Source organism: Rattus norvegicus, chromosome 1 (genome assembly GCF_036323735.1).
Source record: "Rattus norvegicus strain BN/NHsdMcwi chromosome 1, GRCr8, whole genome shotgun sequence".
Taxonomy (NCBI): Eukaryota; Metazoa; Chordata; class Mammalia; order Rodentia; family Muridae; genus Rattus; species Rattus norvegicus.
The window spans coordinates 228,189,767-228,209,164 of NC_086019.1; the positions used below are offsets into that span (position 1 = coordinate 228,189,767).

General features: G+C 40.4%; 1 protein-coding gene across 2 annotated transcripts; it reads left to right on the plus strand.

Moving 5' to 3' along the window:
• The first annotated feature begins 1,297 nt into the window (after positions 1 to 1,297).
• Zfand5 (zinc finger AN1-type containing 5) lies at positions 1,298 to 17,181 on the plus strand. Of its 2 annotated transcripts, XM_039108958.2 has the most exons (7): positions 1,298 to 2,678; positions 2,972 to 3,453; positions 6,940 to 7,099; positions 7,483 to 7,594; positions 8,174 to 8,277; positions 10,346 to 10,471; positions 11,039 to 12,636. In XM_039108958.2, exons 3-7 carry the CDS (start codon positions 6,949 to 6,951, stop codon positions 11,185 to 11,187), a joined length of 642 nt encoding a protein of 213 aa, XP_038964886.1. In that variant the 5' UTR covers positions 1,298 to 2,678; positions 2,972 to 3,453; positions 6,940 to 6,948; the 3' UTR covers positions 11,188 to 12,636. The 2 variants fall into 2 exon arrangements, with proteins under 2 accessions (XP_038964886.1, NP_001388327.1); NM_001401398.2 differs by lacking the exon at positions 1,298 to 2,678 and having other exon boundaries at positions 2,999 to 3,453; positions 11,039 to 17,181.
• Positions 17,182 to 19,398: the final 2,217 nt, after the last annotated feature.

Here is a 19,398-nt window from a genome sequence, read left to right on the forward strand (position 1 = left end):
CCAGCTGGGAGACCACATTCCACAGCGTTCCTCCCTGTCCTTTGGCTCTTGTATTCCTTCCTGGACCTCTTCCTTAAAGTTCCCTCTATCTTTGAGGCCACGTAACTATCTTGATTTGAATTCTTTTTAAAACAGGGACTCACTATGTCACCCTGGCTGACCTGAGACTACTTTGTAGACAAGGTTGGCCTCCTCTTGATAAAGTGCTGGAATTAAAGGTGTGTTCCACCACACCCTTCTAAAATCCACTTTTAATGAGAACACAGGAAGCTGTAACTGAAACACAGGCGGAACGGGGTTTTGTTTTGAGATCCTTTGTTTTGTTAAGACGTGGTAGCAATCGGAGTGTAGCCCTGGATGGTTTGGAACTCCCCATCCGGCTGTTGCCACCTTGGAGATTTCCCTGTTTCTGCCTCCTGAGTGCTTGGATTAAAACTGTAGTCCACCACAGCATCTTTTTAAACAACAAATTGAAATTAACTTGTTAGAGATTCAAGGCCTATTATATTAAGAACCTAAAACTACTTTTGTTTTTAAAAGAGGTGGACTTTTTGAGTTTCTAAGACAAAGTATGCTTCTTTTTTCTCCTTCAGTACCTAATTTCACTAAAGCACAGAGGTCACTAAACCCCAACAAAAATCACCAGGCTAAACCATCCTTAGAATGAAGGCAACTACACTGGCTGTGAGGCTTTATCCCGGCACAAGAATTAAATTTCTTAGGAACTCCTTTATTTAATAATACAGACTTCAGGCCATCCTATAGATCAAAAACTGAGAAAATGATCGAGGGAACTATGTCTAGACGAGGCCTACTTACTAATTACTTATGTTTTTTGCTTTCTTTTCTAGGCAGCTTTGGCTAGCCCGGAACTTGTTCTGTAGACCAGGCTGGCCTTGAACTCAAGAGATCCATCTGCCTCTGCCGCTGCCTCTGCCTCCTTAGTGCTGGGATCAAAGGTGCGCGTGCCACCGTTAGACTTAGAGCATTTGTTTTTTGTTTGTTTTCCCCTAAATATTGACTTGGGGTTATTGGCCCTATTTAGCCTCCCAGTCTCTTTCTCTTAATCTCTGTGATGTTCCATTTCTTAACATACTCCGCTTGTACCCTTATGAAGTAGAAGCAGGCAGGTCTCTGAGTTCAAGGCCAGCATGGTCTAAAGAGCAAGTTCTGATTGAGTCAGGACCACTCAACGAGATTGTCTTAAAAACAGACAAACCTCTCTCTTTAATTGGCTTATCAGAACAGGTGGTTGAACTCCTAGTGGAGACTGCTGGAGCTGAGATTTCTCTTTCTTTCTTAAAACTCAAGTTACACTGCACACAATTTTATCTGACTCTTCATTTATGTGTCAATATTACCATGTGAACACCACAAATGCAAAAATACATGTAGACAATATACTGATTTTAAATTACTCAGTTTGATATTACTTGTCAATTTTAAGTTACAATATTAACAAGTTTTGGTTTTTTAGCATTAAAGCAATCCTTAATCCAAAATGTCTCAATGTAAATCAAATAGAAGACTCTTGCTTTTGCAGGAATGAAGTCTAACCTGATCCATTACTGATCAGGCTTTTGGCAGATGTGTATGTTAGCATCAACAGCCTGACTTTAAAATGACTTTGTTGTTTACGTTGAACAAGATAAAATATAAAACTCAGTTTTCAAATGGAAGAATAAGGAGAGACAGACAATAAGTTATGTTCTTTTTTTAATTCTCTAAAGTTATTTTTATCCTCATAAGTATGGTTTCCATTAGCCTCTAGTGCTCCAGGCAAGAGCATCCTTCATCACGACTACCTCACCCCGACAAATGGACAGGACATTTTTCTCAGTAAACTGCTGTGGAAAATAAGGGGACCCTAAATGAAAAATAGATGACACTGAAAATGGTTGGTAAATTGTAGCAGTTATTTTTATTATTTACTAGTTTACAGAAATAAATCCCAAAGATCCTAGGACCAATGACTCGAACTAAGTTTCAAATACATTACTTGGTCATAGCAATGTAATCCCGAAATAGGTTTTAAAAATACATTATGTACCAGGTAACCCACTTGCTGTGCAGAAAGCTGTTAGATTTGGAGCATCAGGGCAGCACCCCTCCCCCACACTACCCCCACAATATCACAAATACAAAATCTAGACATAAGGTTCCTGTGGCCCAGTCAAGGTCAACTCTAAGGTACCTAGGAGAAGGGCCTAGGGTTCTTAAATAAATACCGGAAGTGAAGGAACCTAAGTGCATAATTGCCGCTAAGGTAGCCCTTATGTATTAAGGTCGGCAGAGACATTTTGTGCCCAGAACCCGCGGGGAGGCCAGCAGGGAGCTTCTTCTGTTCGTGCTCTGGGCAGGTACCCAGCACCTTGCCCTTGCCTGGGGTCCGGCTTGTTTGTCCCCAGGCTCCATCACATCAGGATTGTCCCGGTTCTCCAGCTTCACTGGAATAGTAAATTTCCAAGGGTTTCTATAGGTTGGCCTAACAGTTCAGAACGGCGGCGCGGGGCTGGAGCTAGGGCTGGTGGGCGGTCCTAGCTCAGAGCCAGCAGCGCAGCGCGACCTTGGGCGGCGGCAGGCGGAGCTGCGGCGACACCCGGAACCCTGCCAGCCTCCTCCGGGCCGCACCTTCCCGTCCCGCGGGGAGGGGACCCCAGCGGAGCTGGGGACGAAGCGTGAGAACTGGGTTGGCGGGGGAGGCTGAGGGCGGACAATAGGGTTAAAAATAGAAGCGCTGCCTCCTTGGACCCGCCGCAGCAGCTCCACCCAGGCCCCGGCGGGCCGGAGGGTGACTAGGCTACGGTGACCGCAGCCTCCGGGCTCGCCCCGCCCCCAAGCGCGGCCCCGCCCCCAGCTGGTGCCTGCAGGCCAGGGGCGGGGCCTTGCCCCGCGACGTCATCGCGCTGCAGGCGTGCCGACCGGGTTTTCGCTGACGCACAGGCCCCGCCTCCGCCGCCCTTTCCCTCAGATCCCGAACGCTGGTCAGAGCTAGAGCGTCAGTCGTCCGGATCGTGGAGCTGTGTGCATCTCGTCGTCAGTCGTCCGCTCGCCGCCCGAAGTCGCGCAGCTTCCCTGGCGAACGCGGAAGCCCGAAGAGCGCCGTCCTCGGGCCCTGTCGGCGCTCAGGCCCCTTCGCGCGCCTCCTCGCTCGGCCGGGACGTTGCTGTGGAGGCGTGAGGCGCCGGCGGTCGAGCACCTGGAGCGACGGTAGCCCGCGGCCTGCGGTTCTTCTCCTCCCCCGCCGCCCTCCCACCCGAGCTGCGGCGGGGCTCGGCCGCCTCGGTGCTTCTGCACGAACAAAGGAGGCCCCCGCGGCGCCGGCGCAGCTCCATCTGCGGTCCGATCCACCCGGGCCCGCGGCGGCCGCTAGCCAGCCCTTCCCGGAGGCCTCAGCCCGGCCCACCGCCCGGCGTCGCGCGCCAGCTCGCTAGTGCATCCGGGCCCCGCAGGGTAAGTGGCGCGAGCCGGGACGGCGCGGGGGCGGGAGCACGCCCGATCAGCGAGCACAAAGACCGGCCCGACTCGGCCAGCCGGCCGGCCGGGACAATGCCCGGCGTGCTGCGGCGCAAGGCGCGAGTCGGCCGGCCGGCCGGCTGGCCGACCAGACAATGGCTGAGGCGGCTGCTGCCGCGCCCGGCTCCCTGCACAGCCGAGTTGTTCCGGCGAGGGACTGCCGAGTGCATGACTCAGTGGTTTTTGGAGCAGGCCCTACCCGGCTTCCCGGAGCGCGGCCTGCGCTGCGAGGGGGATGGGGGACCTCTGGATCCCGAACTCGGTCGAAATCGCTGGAACCGGGACTTACGGCTCTTCTCCCGGAGGGATATTTAGCTTTTCCAAGGCGGTTAAGCTTCTCCCTCAAAATCCTTTCCGTGGAAGCAAGTCGAGCGCCTCTCCCTTTGTTTCCTACGTGAACATTTGTGAACTTGACATTTTGCTTGCTTTCCATGCACTCGGTGTAGTTGTATTTTGAAAGAAGGTAGAAGTTATCTGTCGATTGAAGCTGCCTAAGAATATTACCTGAGATAATTAGAAGAAAATAATATATAGGTCAAAGCCTCCATTCTTAAAATAGATGTTTAGTAATCAAGGGAATAGTAAGATGAAAATGAATTTTATCTTCTCATTTTTATTTTTTTGAAGTTGAGATTTTCATCCCTCAACTGCTGAAAATCTTTTCACTTTTACCTTTTAAGTTTGTTTTTAAAGTGCCCCGTCCCAAATGAGGGATTTCTTTTAGTTGTCCCAATTTTTTTTGTTTTTTTTTTTTTTTTTTTTTTGTTACCTGGGACTGCTATTAAGTATGGAAAGGAGCTTTTAAAGAAAAAAAAAAAAAAACTATTCGGCAGAGGTGACAGAGACCTGGAGACTAAGGACTTGCCCAAGGTCAGGCTTAGTGGGGCACATTAGAGCTTAGAATTCGGGTCTGACCTCGAGGTTAGGAAGTGATTTTTAACCACATTTTTAACCGTCATGTGCATCTGAAACAGCTATGAAATACTTTAAAAGAAAAACTCATTCATTTCAGATTTTGAGTTGGGAAGTTGTCTTTTTTAGTCTAGTAATGTTTGTTTTAAGCTATGAGCTAAGAAAAACCGTGAACTTTACGTAAAGAAAACAAACATTCTAGCTGTGCCTAAAGGGTTTATGGATGGATACTAAGTTTCTAACAACTTGTCCCCGTCCCCCCACCCCCGAATATAAGGGAAATACAGTATATCTAAACTTAACAAACACCCTATAGTTGTCATGAAATGTAAGGAGTGTTTGTGAGACCCTGTGCTTTCTCCACTGTGCCTACACTCTCCCTCCTTCCACTTTTAATAACCACATTTTACTTTATGATTTATTCCGCTTGGGTATTGTGGATTGAAGGTGAGACTGTTCTCTGATCCTGCATTAGGAAAACCTGGAGGCCTTAATTGCATTTTGTTTTGTTATGTGACATATATGAATGCTGCATGGTTAGTTCTTGGGGTTGTGTAGGAGTTGGCAGGCTCTGAGATATAAATAGAAGCTGATTTCAGAGGCCCCTGTTGACTAGGCTTTATGAGAGAGCCTCCATCCAGCTCAGCTTGTCACATTGCAGCCTTGTGACAGGCTGAAGCGCCCTCCCATGTGATCTAAGCTTCAGAGAAATATTAAAGCAAGCTGTGCACATGTGATGGCATTTAAAATCTGACTTACTAGAAGGAAGAAGTCGATAAAAAAAAGTCTTGATTCTTGGTCTTTCTGTGAACCTGTTAAGGTTTGAGTTGTGTTTTCTTAGGAAGGCTTTGGGTGGGATATTCTTCATTAACATAAGAAAAGTGCTTTCTTATTAACTAAGAGTAGATCTGATCTGTTGACCTTAGAATTTCCCTCATTAGACTTTAAAAGGATGTCAAGTGTCTCTGGAAGTTTGTGTGGTAAATGAGATTAGCATAGTTCTTTAAGCAGGCTGAAAAGGGCCCAACTTTTTGCATAGGGTAAAGGTCAATACATTGCATGGCGAAAATGAAGATATATAAATTTATTATTTCAGTCGTTTTCCTGTGCTTATGTTACACTCAACATTTTAAAACCTCAGCTAAAAGTGTTTACTGCACAAGTAATCTTGAAATATTTACACTGCCCTGCTCTAAAATGAGTCAGCTAAATTCCACTCACTATTTAAAGAGACAGTGTCAACTAAATTACTACTATTGTTCTAAACTGTGGCTTTTAATCACTATGTACTCTTGATTTGCTCAAAATAAGATGCTCTTGTGCTTTTTTTTAAAAAAAAGGGAAGATTGCTGTTCTTCAACTGTTCAAGACCCGGTACTCAAAAGGATTCTGTCCTGGTCACTCACGTTGGTTATTTACTTCTCTTCCTTCATTTTTTGATTTTGGTAAAGAGTTAATAGGTGTATTGTACTGTGTGGTAGTTGGAGAAAAAAATGAGTGACCATAGTTTCTTTTTAACCAAATACCATTAAATTTTTACAAAATTCTTTTCAAAGATAATTTTTCCTAATTTGTATTTGTCTCTTATACAGTGTGACGCTTAGTAAATTTAGCTCATTTTTATGCTAATGTAAACAACTTGGAAAAATCAAGGTATAGTTGCTGTGTTAAGTTTTTTAAAGTTAATAGACAACTAAAAACTTTGGGGGTGACAATTTCACATTTCCGGATACTGAGGTTACAGGTGGCTGTCTCAGTGGAAGTGTTACTTGATGGGGCCCAAGTCCTTCTTTAAGACAGGTTCAGGGTGTGGTTTCTTAAAAGCTGTGGATGGGCCATAAAGCTGGCTCAGCTGTTAAAAAAGGAGTGCCTGATATTGTAAGAGGACCCAGGTTCAGTTCCCAGCACTCACATGGTAGCTCCCAAAGCTGTTAACTGGAGCTCTCTCCAGTTGCAGGGAGTTGAGCACCAGGGATATATGTTCACATACATACATAAAGGCAAATATTTACACCATAAAGTAGTCTTTGCTTAAAAACTGTAGGGCTAAAACAAGGATTCAGCCACACCTTGAACTAAAAAAATACCAAAAAGTGATTAGCTGGATTCTTGTGGGGGTGGGATTTTTTTTTCTCCCTGTTTTATGTTTAGCCCATCGAAGTAACCATCATATTTGAATGGTTGACCTGTAATATAAGAGCAGAAAGTAAAAATGATTCAGACAACCTGGATAACTGGCAAGGTGACATTCTTTACTACATTTAACTACGGTTAAAATAGTAACAGATACAATCATACACTTTTGTGTATTTGTATTAGTAGTAGTTTTTCAATGCTGGAACAATTCTTTAACTCGCTGTTTTAAAGTCAGTAAGATATCTGCTTAATTAACACAATTTTGGTTTTTGTTAGTAGCAGATTTGGTGTTTAGGAATAGCAAAGATATAGTAATTGTATTTAAATTTATTTTTGTGACATGCTAATTTCTGAAATTGTTTTTTTGTTTTATAGCACAAAAATATGGCTCAGGAGACTAACCAGACCCCAGGGCCCATGCTGTGTAGTACTGGATGTGGCTTTTATGGGAATCCTAGGACAAATGGAATGTGTTCTGTTTGCTACAAAGAACATCTTCAGAGACAGCAGAATAGTGGCAGAATGAGCCCAATGGGTAAGTTGTTTCCAAGAAAAAAACACTTGAACTGGTGGAGAGAAAATCTAAGAATCAAGAATGTCGAAAAATCAAGGAGAGAATGCCTGACTGACAAGAACTTAACATAAGACAACAGCCCAAGTGCATTGCTACCTCAAGAACAAATGGCTATTCTGCAGACTTCTTATAACATTCTTAGTTTTCTTTTTGGAAGTTTTGTTTTATACATGTGTTTTTTGGGATATGACTCTTTTTTTGTCTGAATGTCAAGTATAGGATTGCAGTGCAGTGAAGGTGCTTAGATCGCTAAATTAAATGCAAGTATTGATACTTACTAAGTCTTTATTAAGTGGGTTTTTGTAGTGCTGATTTGTGTCTTACCGGGTTCTCTTTTTACATAGGGACAGCTAGTGGTTCCAACAGTCCTACCTCAGACTCTGCGTCTGTACAAAGAGCAGATGCTACTTTAAACAACTGTGAAGGTGCTGCTGGCAGCACATCTGAAAAATCAAGGTAAGAGTGAACATTTCTGAGTTTCCCTAATGGAAAAATCAAGATGTCTTTGCTATACATATAATCAAGGTGCTTGTATCAGGTGGCCTTGGCTTTGCCTACATTGAGCACTGAAGGATTCCATCGTCTATTAACATCTGGCTCTTGGATCGTTGAATAAAGGTGTATATCACTACATACTCCATAAACCCTTCAAGGCCACTGTTAAAAATGTGTTCTTGTTTTCTAAATTGAGGATTAGGGATTGTAAAGAGTAAGACTGCAGTGCCTCACAAGGTGTGTTTCAACACAGCTGCTCCTTTTGTCCTTAAATTCTAGGCACAGTTAAAACACTCTATATATACAATGTGATACTATACAAATAATGCAGCCATGAGTTGATGAGCCATTTATCAAATTACTTTCTTTATTCTTACTCATTTATGTTGAGCAACCAATATCTTTTCCAAATTTAAGTTAATCTGGTGCCATTTGATCATGTTGGAAATAACACATAATTTAAAATTGAATTGACAATTTATCTCAAAAAATAGTACCCTTAACATCTTTAAAAATAATTGTTTGCTTGAACTCAAATAGAAATGTGCCTGTGGCTGCCTTGCCTGTAACTCAACAAATGACAGAAATGAGCATTTCAAGAGAGGACAAAATAACCTCCCCGAAAACAGAGGTGTCAGAGCCAGGTATGCTTTTTAAGTTTAATACTAGTTCAGTTCTGAATTTCTGCACTATTGAGAAAGAATTGAGTTGGTGATGGGATTCTCTCCATTGAAGGACCACAGGGAGAGCTAGCTATAAAGTATACGCCAAGTAAATAAATAGCATCAAAAATATAAATTATTTTCACCCTCTTCTGCTCATCCCTTCATTACCCTCACTCTTAAAAACAAATCAAGTATTCTGGAAACTCTGTGGAAAGAACTTACTGACTTTAAATTTCAAGGCCATAGGGAGTTTTATAGTAACTTCAGTCTCAGCCCTGTCGGTATTGTAAAGAGTAAAGCGAAGGAGCGTGCTGAGTGCTGAGAGTTGTAAGAGTGTGGGGGCCCTCACTACCTGTGTTGTGAGGCTTTAAAGGAGGGGTTTATTGTTTTCATTTCCAGTGGGCAGTAGCTTTGGAGCTATTTTTAGAGCATATCCAGACGGTCCCTATCCCCAATGTTACAAGAAGACTCAATTGTTCTTTGTTCACAAGACTTACTCAAACCAGTTTTGTCTTGTTTTTTTTTTTTTGTTTTGTTTTTTGTTTTTGTTTGTTTGTTTGTTTTTGGTAGAGAAGAGACAGTGAAGTGGAAAACCCTTGTGGGGGAAATGTTGGGGGATTTTAGTCTGGCTTGGAGACTTATGGATGTGCCAGGGTGTTTTTTTTGGGGGGGGGGGTTGTTTTTTCTTTGTACTATATCGATTTCATAAAGTCAGATTTGGTCATGAAATGGCAGGTGAATCTGTATTTAAAATGAGTTCTACTTTGAAAAAACGGACCAAAATGTTCGGTTTATACACACTAATATTTGGAAATAGATCAGCTAATAATCTAAATTTATATAATAAATTTATTAAATCTGTGATTTTTCTATTTGTTTTTCCTCTTTTTCTATCCTCTTCCCTTGTATGTCTGAACTTACTGTTTTAAGTGTGGGCAGAAAAATGGCTAATGTACAGCTTTCTCAAGTACTCTCATGCTTTAGGAAAAATTATTTTAAGGTTGTCATAGTAGCTTAAGAAAAAATAGGTGGAATATTTTTATTGGCTTCCCACTAGGCTCTTCATCCCACATGTATATTGCTAATGTGTTGAGTTGACATTAAAGCAATCTGCTTCTTGAAACTTGATCATACTACAAGCATTGGAATTAATTATTGGCATGTTGTTTAATTTAGGCAGTGGTTTTAGCATAGTATATGCCTAAATTTTCTGTTCTTAGTATTTGGACTAATCCTAAGGATTTACAGTTAGGTTTAAAATAAGCAGTCACAGTTGAGTTTATAAGCAAATACAGTTAAGCTTAATACAAGGAAAAGTTTGTTTTGGTCTAGTTCGTTTAGAGCTACTAAGGGTGGGGCTTTAATACAGCAGACTACAGTTTTTCATTGTGAGGACAAATCCTATTAGAATTAACAAAAGTTTTGTTTTTAAGTTGCAGGGCAGTGGCTTTTTATGTCTCTTGGTTAGTAAAAAAGTAAGAGGTCTTTAAAAACCTGTTCTGAGGTCAGTTTGGTGGTTACCTGTAATCCCAGCACACTTAAGGATTAGATAGAATGATGGCCTCCAGTTCAAGGACAGCCTGGGCTACAATATAAGACCTTGTGTCAGAACAACAAATCCTATCTCCCTGAAAATTCTTTACTAGTTTAAAATTAATACTTCACAAACATATCCAGTATGTTAGACATTTTTCTTTAAATTTTTAGAAAACAGCTGGCTGCTTATGTGATTTGGGATTTCTTTTTTTTTTCTTTTTTTTTTTTTTTTTTTCCGGGGCTGGGGACCGAACCCAGGACCTTGCGCTTCCTAGTCAAGCGCTCTACCACTGAGCCAAATCCCCAACCCCTGATTTGGGATTTCTTAAACTGGTTGTTTACTAGAAATGTATACTAGTATAGTAATTGCCAGGAAATATCCACATTTAAGAGAGGTTGCCTAAACATACGTTCTGTATCTTAGCTGATTCTCTTAAATATTACTCTTTAAGCTTTAAATATCAGCTGGTGATTTCCAGACAGATTTCTAATTTATAACCTTGTCTTTCAGTTGTCACTCAGCCCAGTCCATCAGTTTCTCAGCCCAGTTCTTCTCAAAGTGAAGAAAAAGCTCCTGAGTTGCCCAAACCAAAGAAGAACAGATGTTTTATGTGTAGAAAGAAAGTTGGCCTTACAGGTATTAACACATAATTCATATCTTAAAAGAGTCACTCTAAAAAGAACTATTGATTTTATACATCAAAAAAATAAATATTCTAAGATTTTTCAGAAAGGGTGGGCTAATGGGTTAAGAAGATGGACGTAATTTCCATCCACTTAAGTGTTGGCCTAGTTGTGTAATTATCATTAACCTTGGGCCTTCTGAATTATTTTTCTTATTTGGACTTTTCCTTTTGATTCCTTCCTTTGATACTTAGAGAATAGATAGCTGAGTTAACAGTAGTGAACACCTACTTGGAACCAGGAATTAGATGCTTTAGGTATTTACCCAGAATTTTATAGTTGGTCATGAAGTTTTTGGCTCGATGTTCCTGTATGGTGGGGTAAGGCTGCATTTTGAATTCAAGTGGTCCTAATTCTAGAACCTACATGAATTCTATCTTATCCTACTGTCAGGAACTGTTTTTCATAAAGCATTGAAAATCAGTTTCTTTTCTATACAGTGACTTGACTGCTTTCCCCTTCCCAGCACCACCACCCCCAATTACTACAAATTGCCAAGTGATTCCTTTTGTCTGTGCAGGGTTTGACTGCCGATGTGGAAATTTGTTTTGTGGACTTCACCGTTACTCTGACAAGCACAACTGTCCTTATGATTACAAAGCAGAAGCTGCAGCAAAAATCAGAAAAGAAAATCCAGTTGTTGTGGCTGAAAAAATCCAGAGAATATAAAATTACTACATGTGAAGAGACTGAAACTTTGTTTTTATTTTAATATATCGTAGGAAAACATTAAAGAGCAGATGCATGGCCATTTTCCTTTGATGTTCTCCAGAGTTTTGCTTTATACTTGTCTGTCATATAATTGATATTTTAGGATGTTTGGGTGTTTGTTACAGGCAGAATTGGATAGATACAGCCCAACAAATGTATATGCCCTCCCCTCAGTAAAATTGGACAAAAATATGCACAGCAAATTGAAATACACATATACTAGGAACAAAATTTAGTTCCATGTGCCAAACTGAATGAAATCTCTGCATGTTTGCAGCATATCTGCCTTTTGGGAATGTAATCAAGGTATAATCTTTGGCTAGTGTTATGTGCCTGTACTTTAAAAAAATGGTACACCAGAAAAGGACTGGCAGTCTACTACCATAGTCAAACTTCACCTTAATTTCGACATGCTTTTGGAAGCAGGAAGAAAGCTACAAAACCAGTATTTGGTGCCATGTGTGAGCCTGGTTAAATTGGTCTTCTAAAAGCTGTCAATTAGGACATTCTGCGAAAGGTAACATCACAACTGGTTCTGAGTAAAACCATCAAGTCAACAGCAGGGTGCCTGAGATAATCTTTGAAGCTTATTGTGCTGGCCTGCACCAGAAGATATCTGCATTCTCATTACTAAAATTGTAGCACAGAACTGCACTAGGATTTGTTTACAAGAAGAAATTAAAACTCTACGTTTGGTTTTCACATATAGCAGCTCTGTTAAATAACATGCATCTGAATTTTAAGTTGCAAAGGTATCTGAGCAGTTAGTTTTTCATGTGCATCTTTTGTTGAATGTTTTGGTTCAAGAAAGAATGTTTAAAGCTTTTTAAAGACTTCAGTTCTTAATGTAACTGTACCCTTCTGCATGGAAAATCATAACCAACATGGCTGCAGTAGACTTCTTTAGTGGTATCCAGCACCACTTGCAGAGGGCTGCTTTATCATATTGTATTTGGGTGTAGGACTCTAGTGTTCTTGGGTGTATTGCATGGGCTGCATTATCTACAGCATTGTACAATAACAACTAGAAAAGGCAGTATACTTCACTGATGCTTGTCTGGTAATATCACTTCTGTGTTATAATGGAAGGTTTTTTGTGATGTATGAAACTTGTGTTTTTTATATATAAATGAGTATAGTTAGATTAGTGTTGTGGTAATGCCTGTTTTCATCTGTAAATAGTTAAGTATGTACACAAGGCACTACTTCTGATTTATTGCAGTGTTCAGTCCTAGTTTTTCTTTATTAAAACATTCAGTTTTGCTTCAATTTTATGTACTTTAGTTCTAAGTTAGATTTGCAGATGTGTACAGATAGTTCATATTTATGTATTGCACATAATCATGCTATTCAGCATTGATGCTATATTGTATTATGTAAATAATAAAAGCAGTGTACAGAGGGAAACTTCTTGTTCATTGGGTTTTTAAGCCTTGGACACCTAAACAGAGAAAATAGGAAAGTTTTCATATTCAAATTTATTAGTTAATTTCATATAGCTTTGTACTACAAAGTTATTTTGGCATGGTCATTCTTGAATTCAGTCACGTGAATACCATGAGCTGGTCATGAATCTTTCTCAGGTGTGGCATTATGATAGGCAAATTTCGAAGAGTGAGATGGGCACCATTAATATGAAGCAGTCCTAAAATTTGAGAAAGGAATGAAATTTAAATAATTGTTCATCCCTCTCCCCTTTTTTTTTTCCTGGTTAAACAACCCTGAATGGAGATGTAGGTGCTTAAACAAAAAACAATTGCTTTATTCCGTATGGGTTTGGATCTAGAGAGGAGAAAATTAATTCAATGCAAGTCTTACACTTAGATAAGAAATAACATTTAAATGCTCCAGACTAAATGAAGTCAAGAATAAAACCATTGCTTATCAGAGATGACTAGAAATAGTGCAACTCCTGCCTATCCACCCTTGAGGATTACTACTTGTAGATGAAGTATAAATGTTTTACAGAAGTCCATGGTTTGAACAGTAGTAGTACCCCTCAGTTTTGGGTATTGCATCCCTTGAGTTGAAAACAAGGCATTTAAAAGGAGAACTTGTTTTTAAAATGACTACTCTTCACAAGTGTCAACAAATGCTTCAGTACTTTGCCATTTTTTTTTGTTTGTTGGACTAAACCAAGTCTCATGCATGTTAAAGGAAGTGCTCTTCTGAAGGCTGTGTGGGAGTCCCTGCTCTCTCAGTTTGTGAAAGCTTCAGTAGCAAGATATTACAATAGTGATAGCATAATCATATTTTGGGACAGAGACTTATGTGGGGGTCTTAACCCTAGTTCACAGTGTAGCCCAAGTTAGCCTGTTACTTGTAATCCTGCCTTAGCTAACTTCCAGGGTGCTGAGATTATAGGAATGAGCTCTTGACTATTCAAATACTCATATACATAGGAACTTTGAAGATTTTGGTTTAGATAATCTGTCAGGAACATCAACCAGGGAGAATGATTTCAGGAAGGAACCAAGGAAGAGTTGAGTTCTTCATAGATGCTTGGACTCGATGTGTGACTCATTCCAGACTGATAAGTGCTGTGCACATTGAAGTTAAGTTATGTTACGTAACTAGGCAAATCTTTGCGTGTAATCTAATGGGCCTCATCTGTTAAGCTTGGACTTCTAACCCAGTGAGTGGTTAGGAGAAGGATGATTTTGTTTTGTAGTGCTAAGGATGAGGTATAGGTTGTCATTGGACAAGTCACTCCTTACCACACTGCCCTGCCTCATTTGTTAGGATGATAATAAATACCTAATTCAGGAATGTCCAGAAAGCACTTAAGGGTTCCTGCCACAATACTTACTATTTAATTTCTCAGGATGAACTTTAGAACTTGAAGGAAACAATGAGTTTGGTTGCAAACCTTAGAGGCTACGATCTATAGTTTTGTTTTTGATTTTGAAACGGTCTTTCTTGCTTTGTAACCCAGGCTGGTCTTGAACTGGTGGTAATCTTGTCAGTCTTGGGACTGCAATGCAAGGATGTGCTACCATGTATGGCAGATGGGTTGATTTTTGAGACTGCCAACTGTAAGTAGCCAGGCTAATCTTCGACGACTCCTGCGTCAGCACTCCAAAGTGCTGAGTTACAGATCTGAGCTGTCATGCCTCACTTAAGATCTCCAACTTGCACATAAAGTGATTTGAGGTGTTGTTCTGAGTTAGGTTTTCTTGAAAGATGTCTACATTAAAGTTCCTATTAACCTAAACTGGAAAATGTCTATTAAGATAGCAAAATGCCAAAACTATGTCTGGTTTTGTCTTTATGAATGCTCTTAGGGTTTCAAAATGGCTATATGAATGTATGAAGTTTCAGCTTGTTCCGTACCCACAACATGAAATGTGTGCATTTTAGTTCTTGATTTTCTGTAAATACCTGCTTATTCATTTAGTGTTAATGCCATCTGTAGTATCAGGTTGTAGCTCTGGAGAGGGTTGGTTAGCATGGATAACATTGTGTACCTGAGGGCTGGAAAGGTAACTTGGCAACTGAGTGTGCTTGTTGGTGCTCTTCCTTAGGAAGTACTAACACTTCCTAAGGAAGTCTAGCTTCGTGGGCACTGCACATGTTGCTACCAAGCCTATCTAACCTGGGTTTGATCCTGAGGGCCTAGAGAGACTTAACCATTGACTTGTATGCAAGCACTCCCACACAATATAAAAACTAAAACTTGCAGAGTCCTGTTTTATATTCCTCCAGACTACATTTCTGTACAAGTAAAAATGAGTTTCTGTAGAATAAATGTAAATCCATTTTGATCACAACAACTAAGTGATTCTTTTTTTTTGTTAGTAGAGATGTATTCTTCACAGAAGTTATAGCCATGGCTGTAACTTTCCATGTAAACAAGGCTTTTAATTTTGAGATTGAAGTTGTGAGTGCTGGGATTAAAGGTGTGAGCCACGTGAGATACTTGTTAATACCAAGCTGAAGTAAATTATAGGTTACTTTAAGTAAATTGATACTCTTGAATATTTCTCCTGATTTTTGTTTTCATTTGTCACAGAATTTCCAGATTGTAGCTAGGCATATAGGATTTTGAGCTTCTAATCCCAGCACTCCAGAGTCAGGATTTCAGCAAGTTGAGACCAGCCTGGGTTGTATAACCTAGCCCCTTTAGGATTTGAGGTTATTTGTATCTGGGATGGTGAAATTTTCAAAGTTGAGCCAAGTGTAGGAACTATTAAAAGACTTCACATAAGCAGTCTCCATGTGAGTGACTACGTGTTTCTGTCAGCACTGGCTCAAACACTCATATTTAAATTTCTCAAGTAGCCTGTGTGTAATGCCCATGGCAAACTTAAGTTCACTGGCCTTTATTGCACACTTGTGTTTTCTTGTCCCTCCATCGCTACAGATCGATTCAAACATGCAGGTGATGATAGTGCTTGAGACTTCCTGTTGTGTCACATCTTTCAACTCTTATGAAAGCCCTAGGTTTTGTTTTTATAATTCTGTGTCCACACCTATGAGAAAAGTACTCACCAGAATAGTATTTCTCACCTTGGACTTAGGCATCTATCTAATACAACTACATAGTATGCTAAATGGCTTTGGGGTAATTATTACTGTAAAGCTATTCTGCAGTAAAAACGTATTAAAGGGTGGTTATTCTGCAGATTCATCAGTTGTTAGCTGTTTGTGTCACTCATACAGAGATAAACTAAAATGCATGTTTTTTTAGAGTGCCATTTTTAGTTCTATTTAACATTCAGTCGACATACAGATTAGATTGTGTTGAATATCTAGGGTTACAACAGTTTTAACACTCCTAGATTATATCAGATGAGAAAAAAGGTGTCAGATGATACCTATTTGAAACACGTTCAATGTACACATTGCGTTGTTGGCCTGGCTTTTAAGCATTGGGGTGATATCTTTGAGTCTTTAAATGAGATTAAGGCTTTGTGGTGAATTAAAGAGTAGTGTATTCATTATTACTTAATGAGCTGTAACTAGCAGGCAGTGCACAGTACAACTGGTGTTTCTGCTGTGTAAAACATCAGGACTGGGATTCAATACTAAGAAGATTATACAAGTAAATACTAGACAAAAATTATAAAAGAGGGTTATGCTATTACATTCCTGGAGTGCTAGAACCAGGGTATAAAACAATATTAACAGTAACGTTACCTTTATTTAACCCCCTCATCAGGCTCTATCTTCCCCTCACATTTTGTTCAAATATTTCCTAAAAGATTTTCTGTGGTTTTAACCAGAATAGTAGTCATTTAAATTTTTACTATTTCAAAGCCATGTTTTTTTTCTTTGTTTTGTTTTGTTTTGTTTTTTAAATGTGATTCTTTCAACACAATTTATTCAATTTTATTTAACTTCTACCAGGTCTGGATTAGGCTTAGCAAAATGCAGTGTGTTGAAGCGAAAGTTAGAAATGGTGGGAATTCGCTTACCCTAGCTAGGGAACAGGTCAAGTTCAGACTAGAGCACCCAGCACTTGATGCTCTTAAATGCCTTACCTTCTTGGAAGGGATGGTAATGCATGGCCATTCCCACTTGGCCTGGAGATAAAACAGCCTTGAGCTACAGTTACTAAGAGCAGTGGGAGCAAGTTGGTTAGGCTGAGTTCCCACTATCCGACAGGAAACAAAGGCTCTGGTGGATAAGTCTGAGGTAGCCTACATTACATGGCCAGAGTTTTTCTGGCCATCTTCTGGATTAGGGACGATATTTTTAAAAAGATCTCTATTAAAGTATATCAGAAGGGACACTTTATATTTATTATATATTATATATTTATGGTTATTATAGGGCTAATAACCAAAAAAGGAACATTTTTAAATTTACTCAAAATGCTGTTAAGTGAGAAGGTTTGTACAATGTTTTAAATTCCTTATACAGGAGCTGCAATAGAAATCTAATGGAAGTATATATGTAATTTTAAACTTCTTGACAACCACATCCTAACAAAATAAAAAGGGTGAAATTAGTTTTTGTGTCTTTTACTTAACCCAGTATATCCAACGCAATATTAGTATCCCAGCATGCGGGAGACCAAAGTAGGCAGACCTCTTGTCTGTTTGAGGCCATCTTGGTCTATATGAGTCCCAGGCCAGGCAGAGCTGCACAGTGAGTTTTTACCTGAAGATAAGTCTGTGACTAGGGAAAGTCACTTCCTCTTTTGTACCTTAGTGCCTTCGTCCATTATATAGATTAAATGATGATGTGGATAATGTTTGAGTAGCAAGCACACTATCAAATGTAGTTAACGTTTTCACCTTCTCTTTCTAAAATTCAAGTGTACTCAGAGGCCAGAAGAGGGTTTTTGGATCCCATGAACCAGAGCCAGGTCTTATGAGTCATCTCATGGGTGCTGGGAGCCAAACTTGGGTCCCTTGGAAGAACTGAGCCATCTCTTCACCATCCCTTTAGCCCCCACCCCACCCCCCCACCTCCCAAATAAAACCCCCAAACCAAAAATATACAGGGTCTTATTGTATAGCCGAGGCTGACTTCAAACTCACTGTCCACCAGCCTCAACCTTGCCAGTGCTGGTATTAAGGCATGCAGTCACCATACCTGACTTTTCACATTACTTTAAACACAGCTAAGAACCTCTGCAAACGGCCTCTTCACGGGTATGATGGGTGAAGTGTAACAATCTTCTACTGAACTAGAATGAAGCGGAGTGAAAATGGAGTTCCACCACTAGGCTTCCTGCTCAGCTTGCTGCTCTCAAGCTGGAGTCTGTAAGTCAGTGAAATTACAACCTACATTTGGTATCTGTTTCTTGTTGCTGAAATTGCATCCTATATTTGGTATATGTTTTGATCAAAAGAAATCTGTGTCTTGAAGACTGTCCTAAAGAATGGCCTTTGGGGGATGAAACTTGAGTACTTTAAGAGGGAATTAGATGTCACACAAGCCAAGGATACCAAGTTCACCTCCTTTTCAGAGACATTAGAAGCCTAGTACCAAGCTGGAGAGAAGGCTCAATGGTTAAGAGCACTGGCTGCTCTTCCAAAGGTCATGAGTTCAATTCCCAGCAACCACATGGTGGCTCACAACCATCTGTAATGGGATCTGGTGTCCTCTTCAGTTGTGTCTGAAGATAACTACAGTGTATATAATAAATAAATTAATCTTAAAAAAGAAAAGAAGCCTAGCACCTTTTCTCTTTGTGTCAGAGGTAACAAGAATGGATGTGTAGATTGACAGAGAACATTCACTGATGAGAAACAAAAATAGCCAGACCTGGTGACACACGTCTTTAATCTCAGCACTCTATCTGGAAGGAGATAGAGACAAATGGGTCTCTGTGAGGTTGAGGGCAGCCTTGTCTACATAGTGAGTTCCAGTCTAGCCAAAGACTATTAATCAGACCCTGTCTCACAAACAACATCAAAAAGTCAGTGTCTTTCTGTTGTTGGGAGATGTTTCCTCTGACTATAACAAAATGCTATTGGAGTATGTCCCGGAACCATGGAAACTAGAGTAGAATAATGCAGTGGGAGCTGGATCTGTGATAATGGGTCAGAAGACCGTCTCCTGGATTTATTACTTCTCATCTTGCAAGTGATCTTAGGATGTGTTTGTTAGCTTACATATAGAAGTACAATACTGACAACAGGACTCCGAGCTGGCATCCATGCTGAGGTGGGACTTTGTAGTGATGCATGTGTTTGCAGGATTACCCACAAACTGTAAATAACCCCACGCCTGTGCTCTGTAAGGAAGCACAGTAAACTCATTGTTCTTACCAAGTTGAACTTTGGTGAAATTATGTTTCAGTTTGCTCGTGATGCCTCTCAGAGTGGTTGGACTTTCATTTGTGTCTCCCCAGAAAAAGGTAATAGCACTTTCCTCTACTCAGTGGCTGTGGTGGCTTGACCGAGAATGGCCCCCATAGGCTCATGTTTGCATGTTTGGTCCCCAGATAGTGGAACTGTTTGGGAAAAATTAAGAAGGGTTGCCTTATTGGAGGAGGTGTGAACTTGTTATGGGGGTGGGGTGTCAATGGGAGTAAACTGTAGCTATCCCAGGCTCTTTCTAACTCCATCTTGCAGATAAGATACAGACACAAAGCTACTGCTCCAGCATGGGCTGTAGCCCCCAATTGAATGCTTTTCTTTATAACTTGCCTTGGTCTTGGCTGTTTCTTCACAGCAGAAGAACAATTACTATGACAGTGACACATACCTGAAA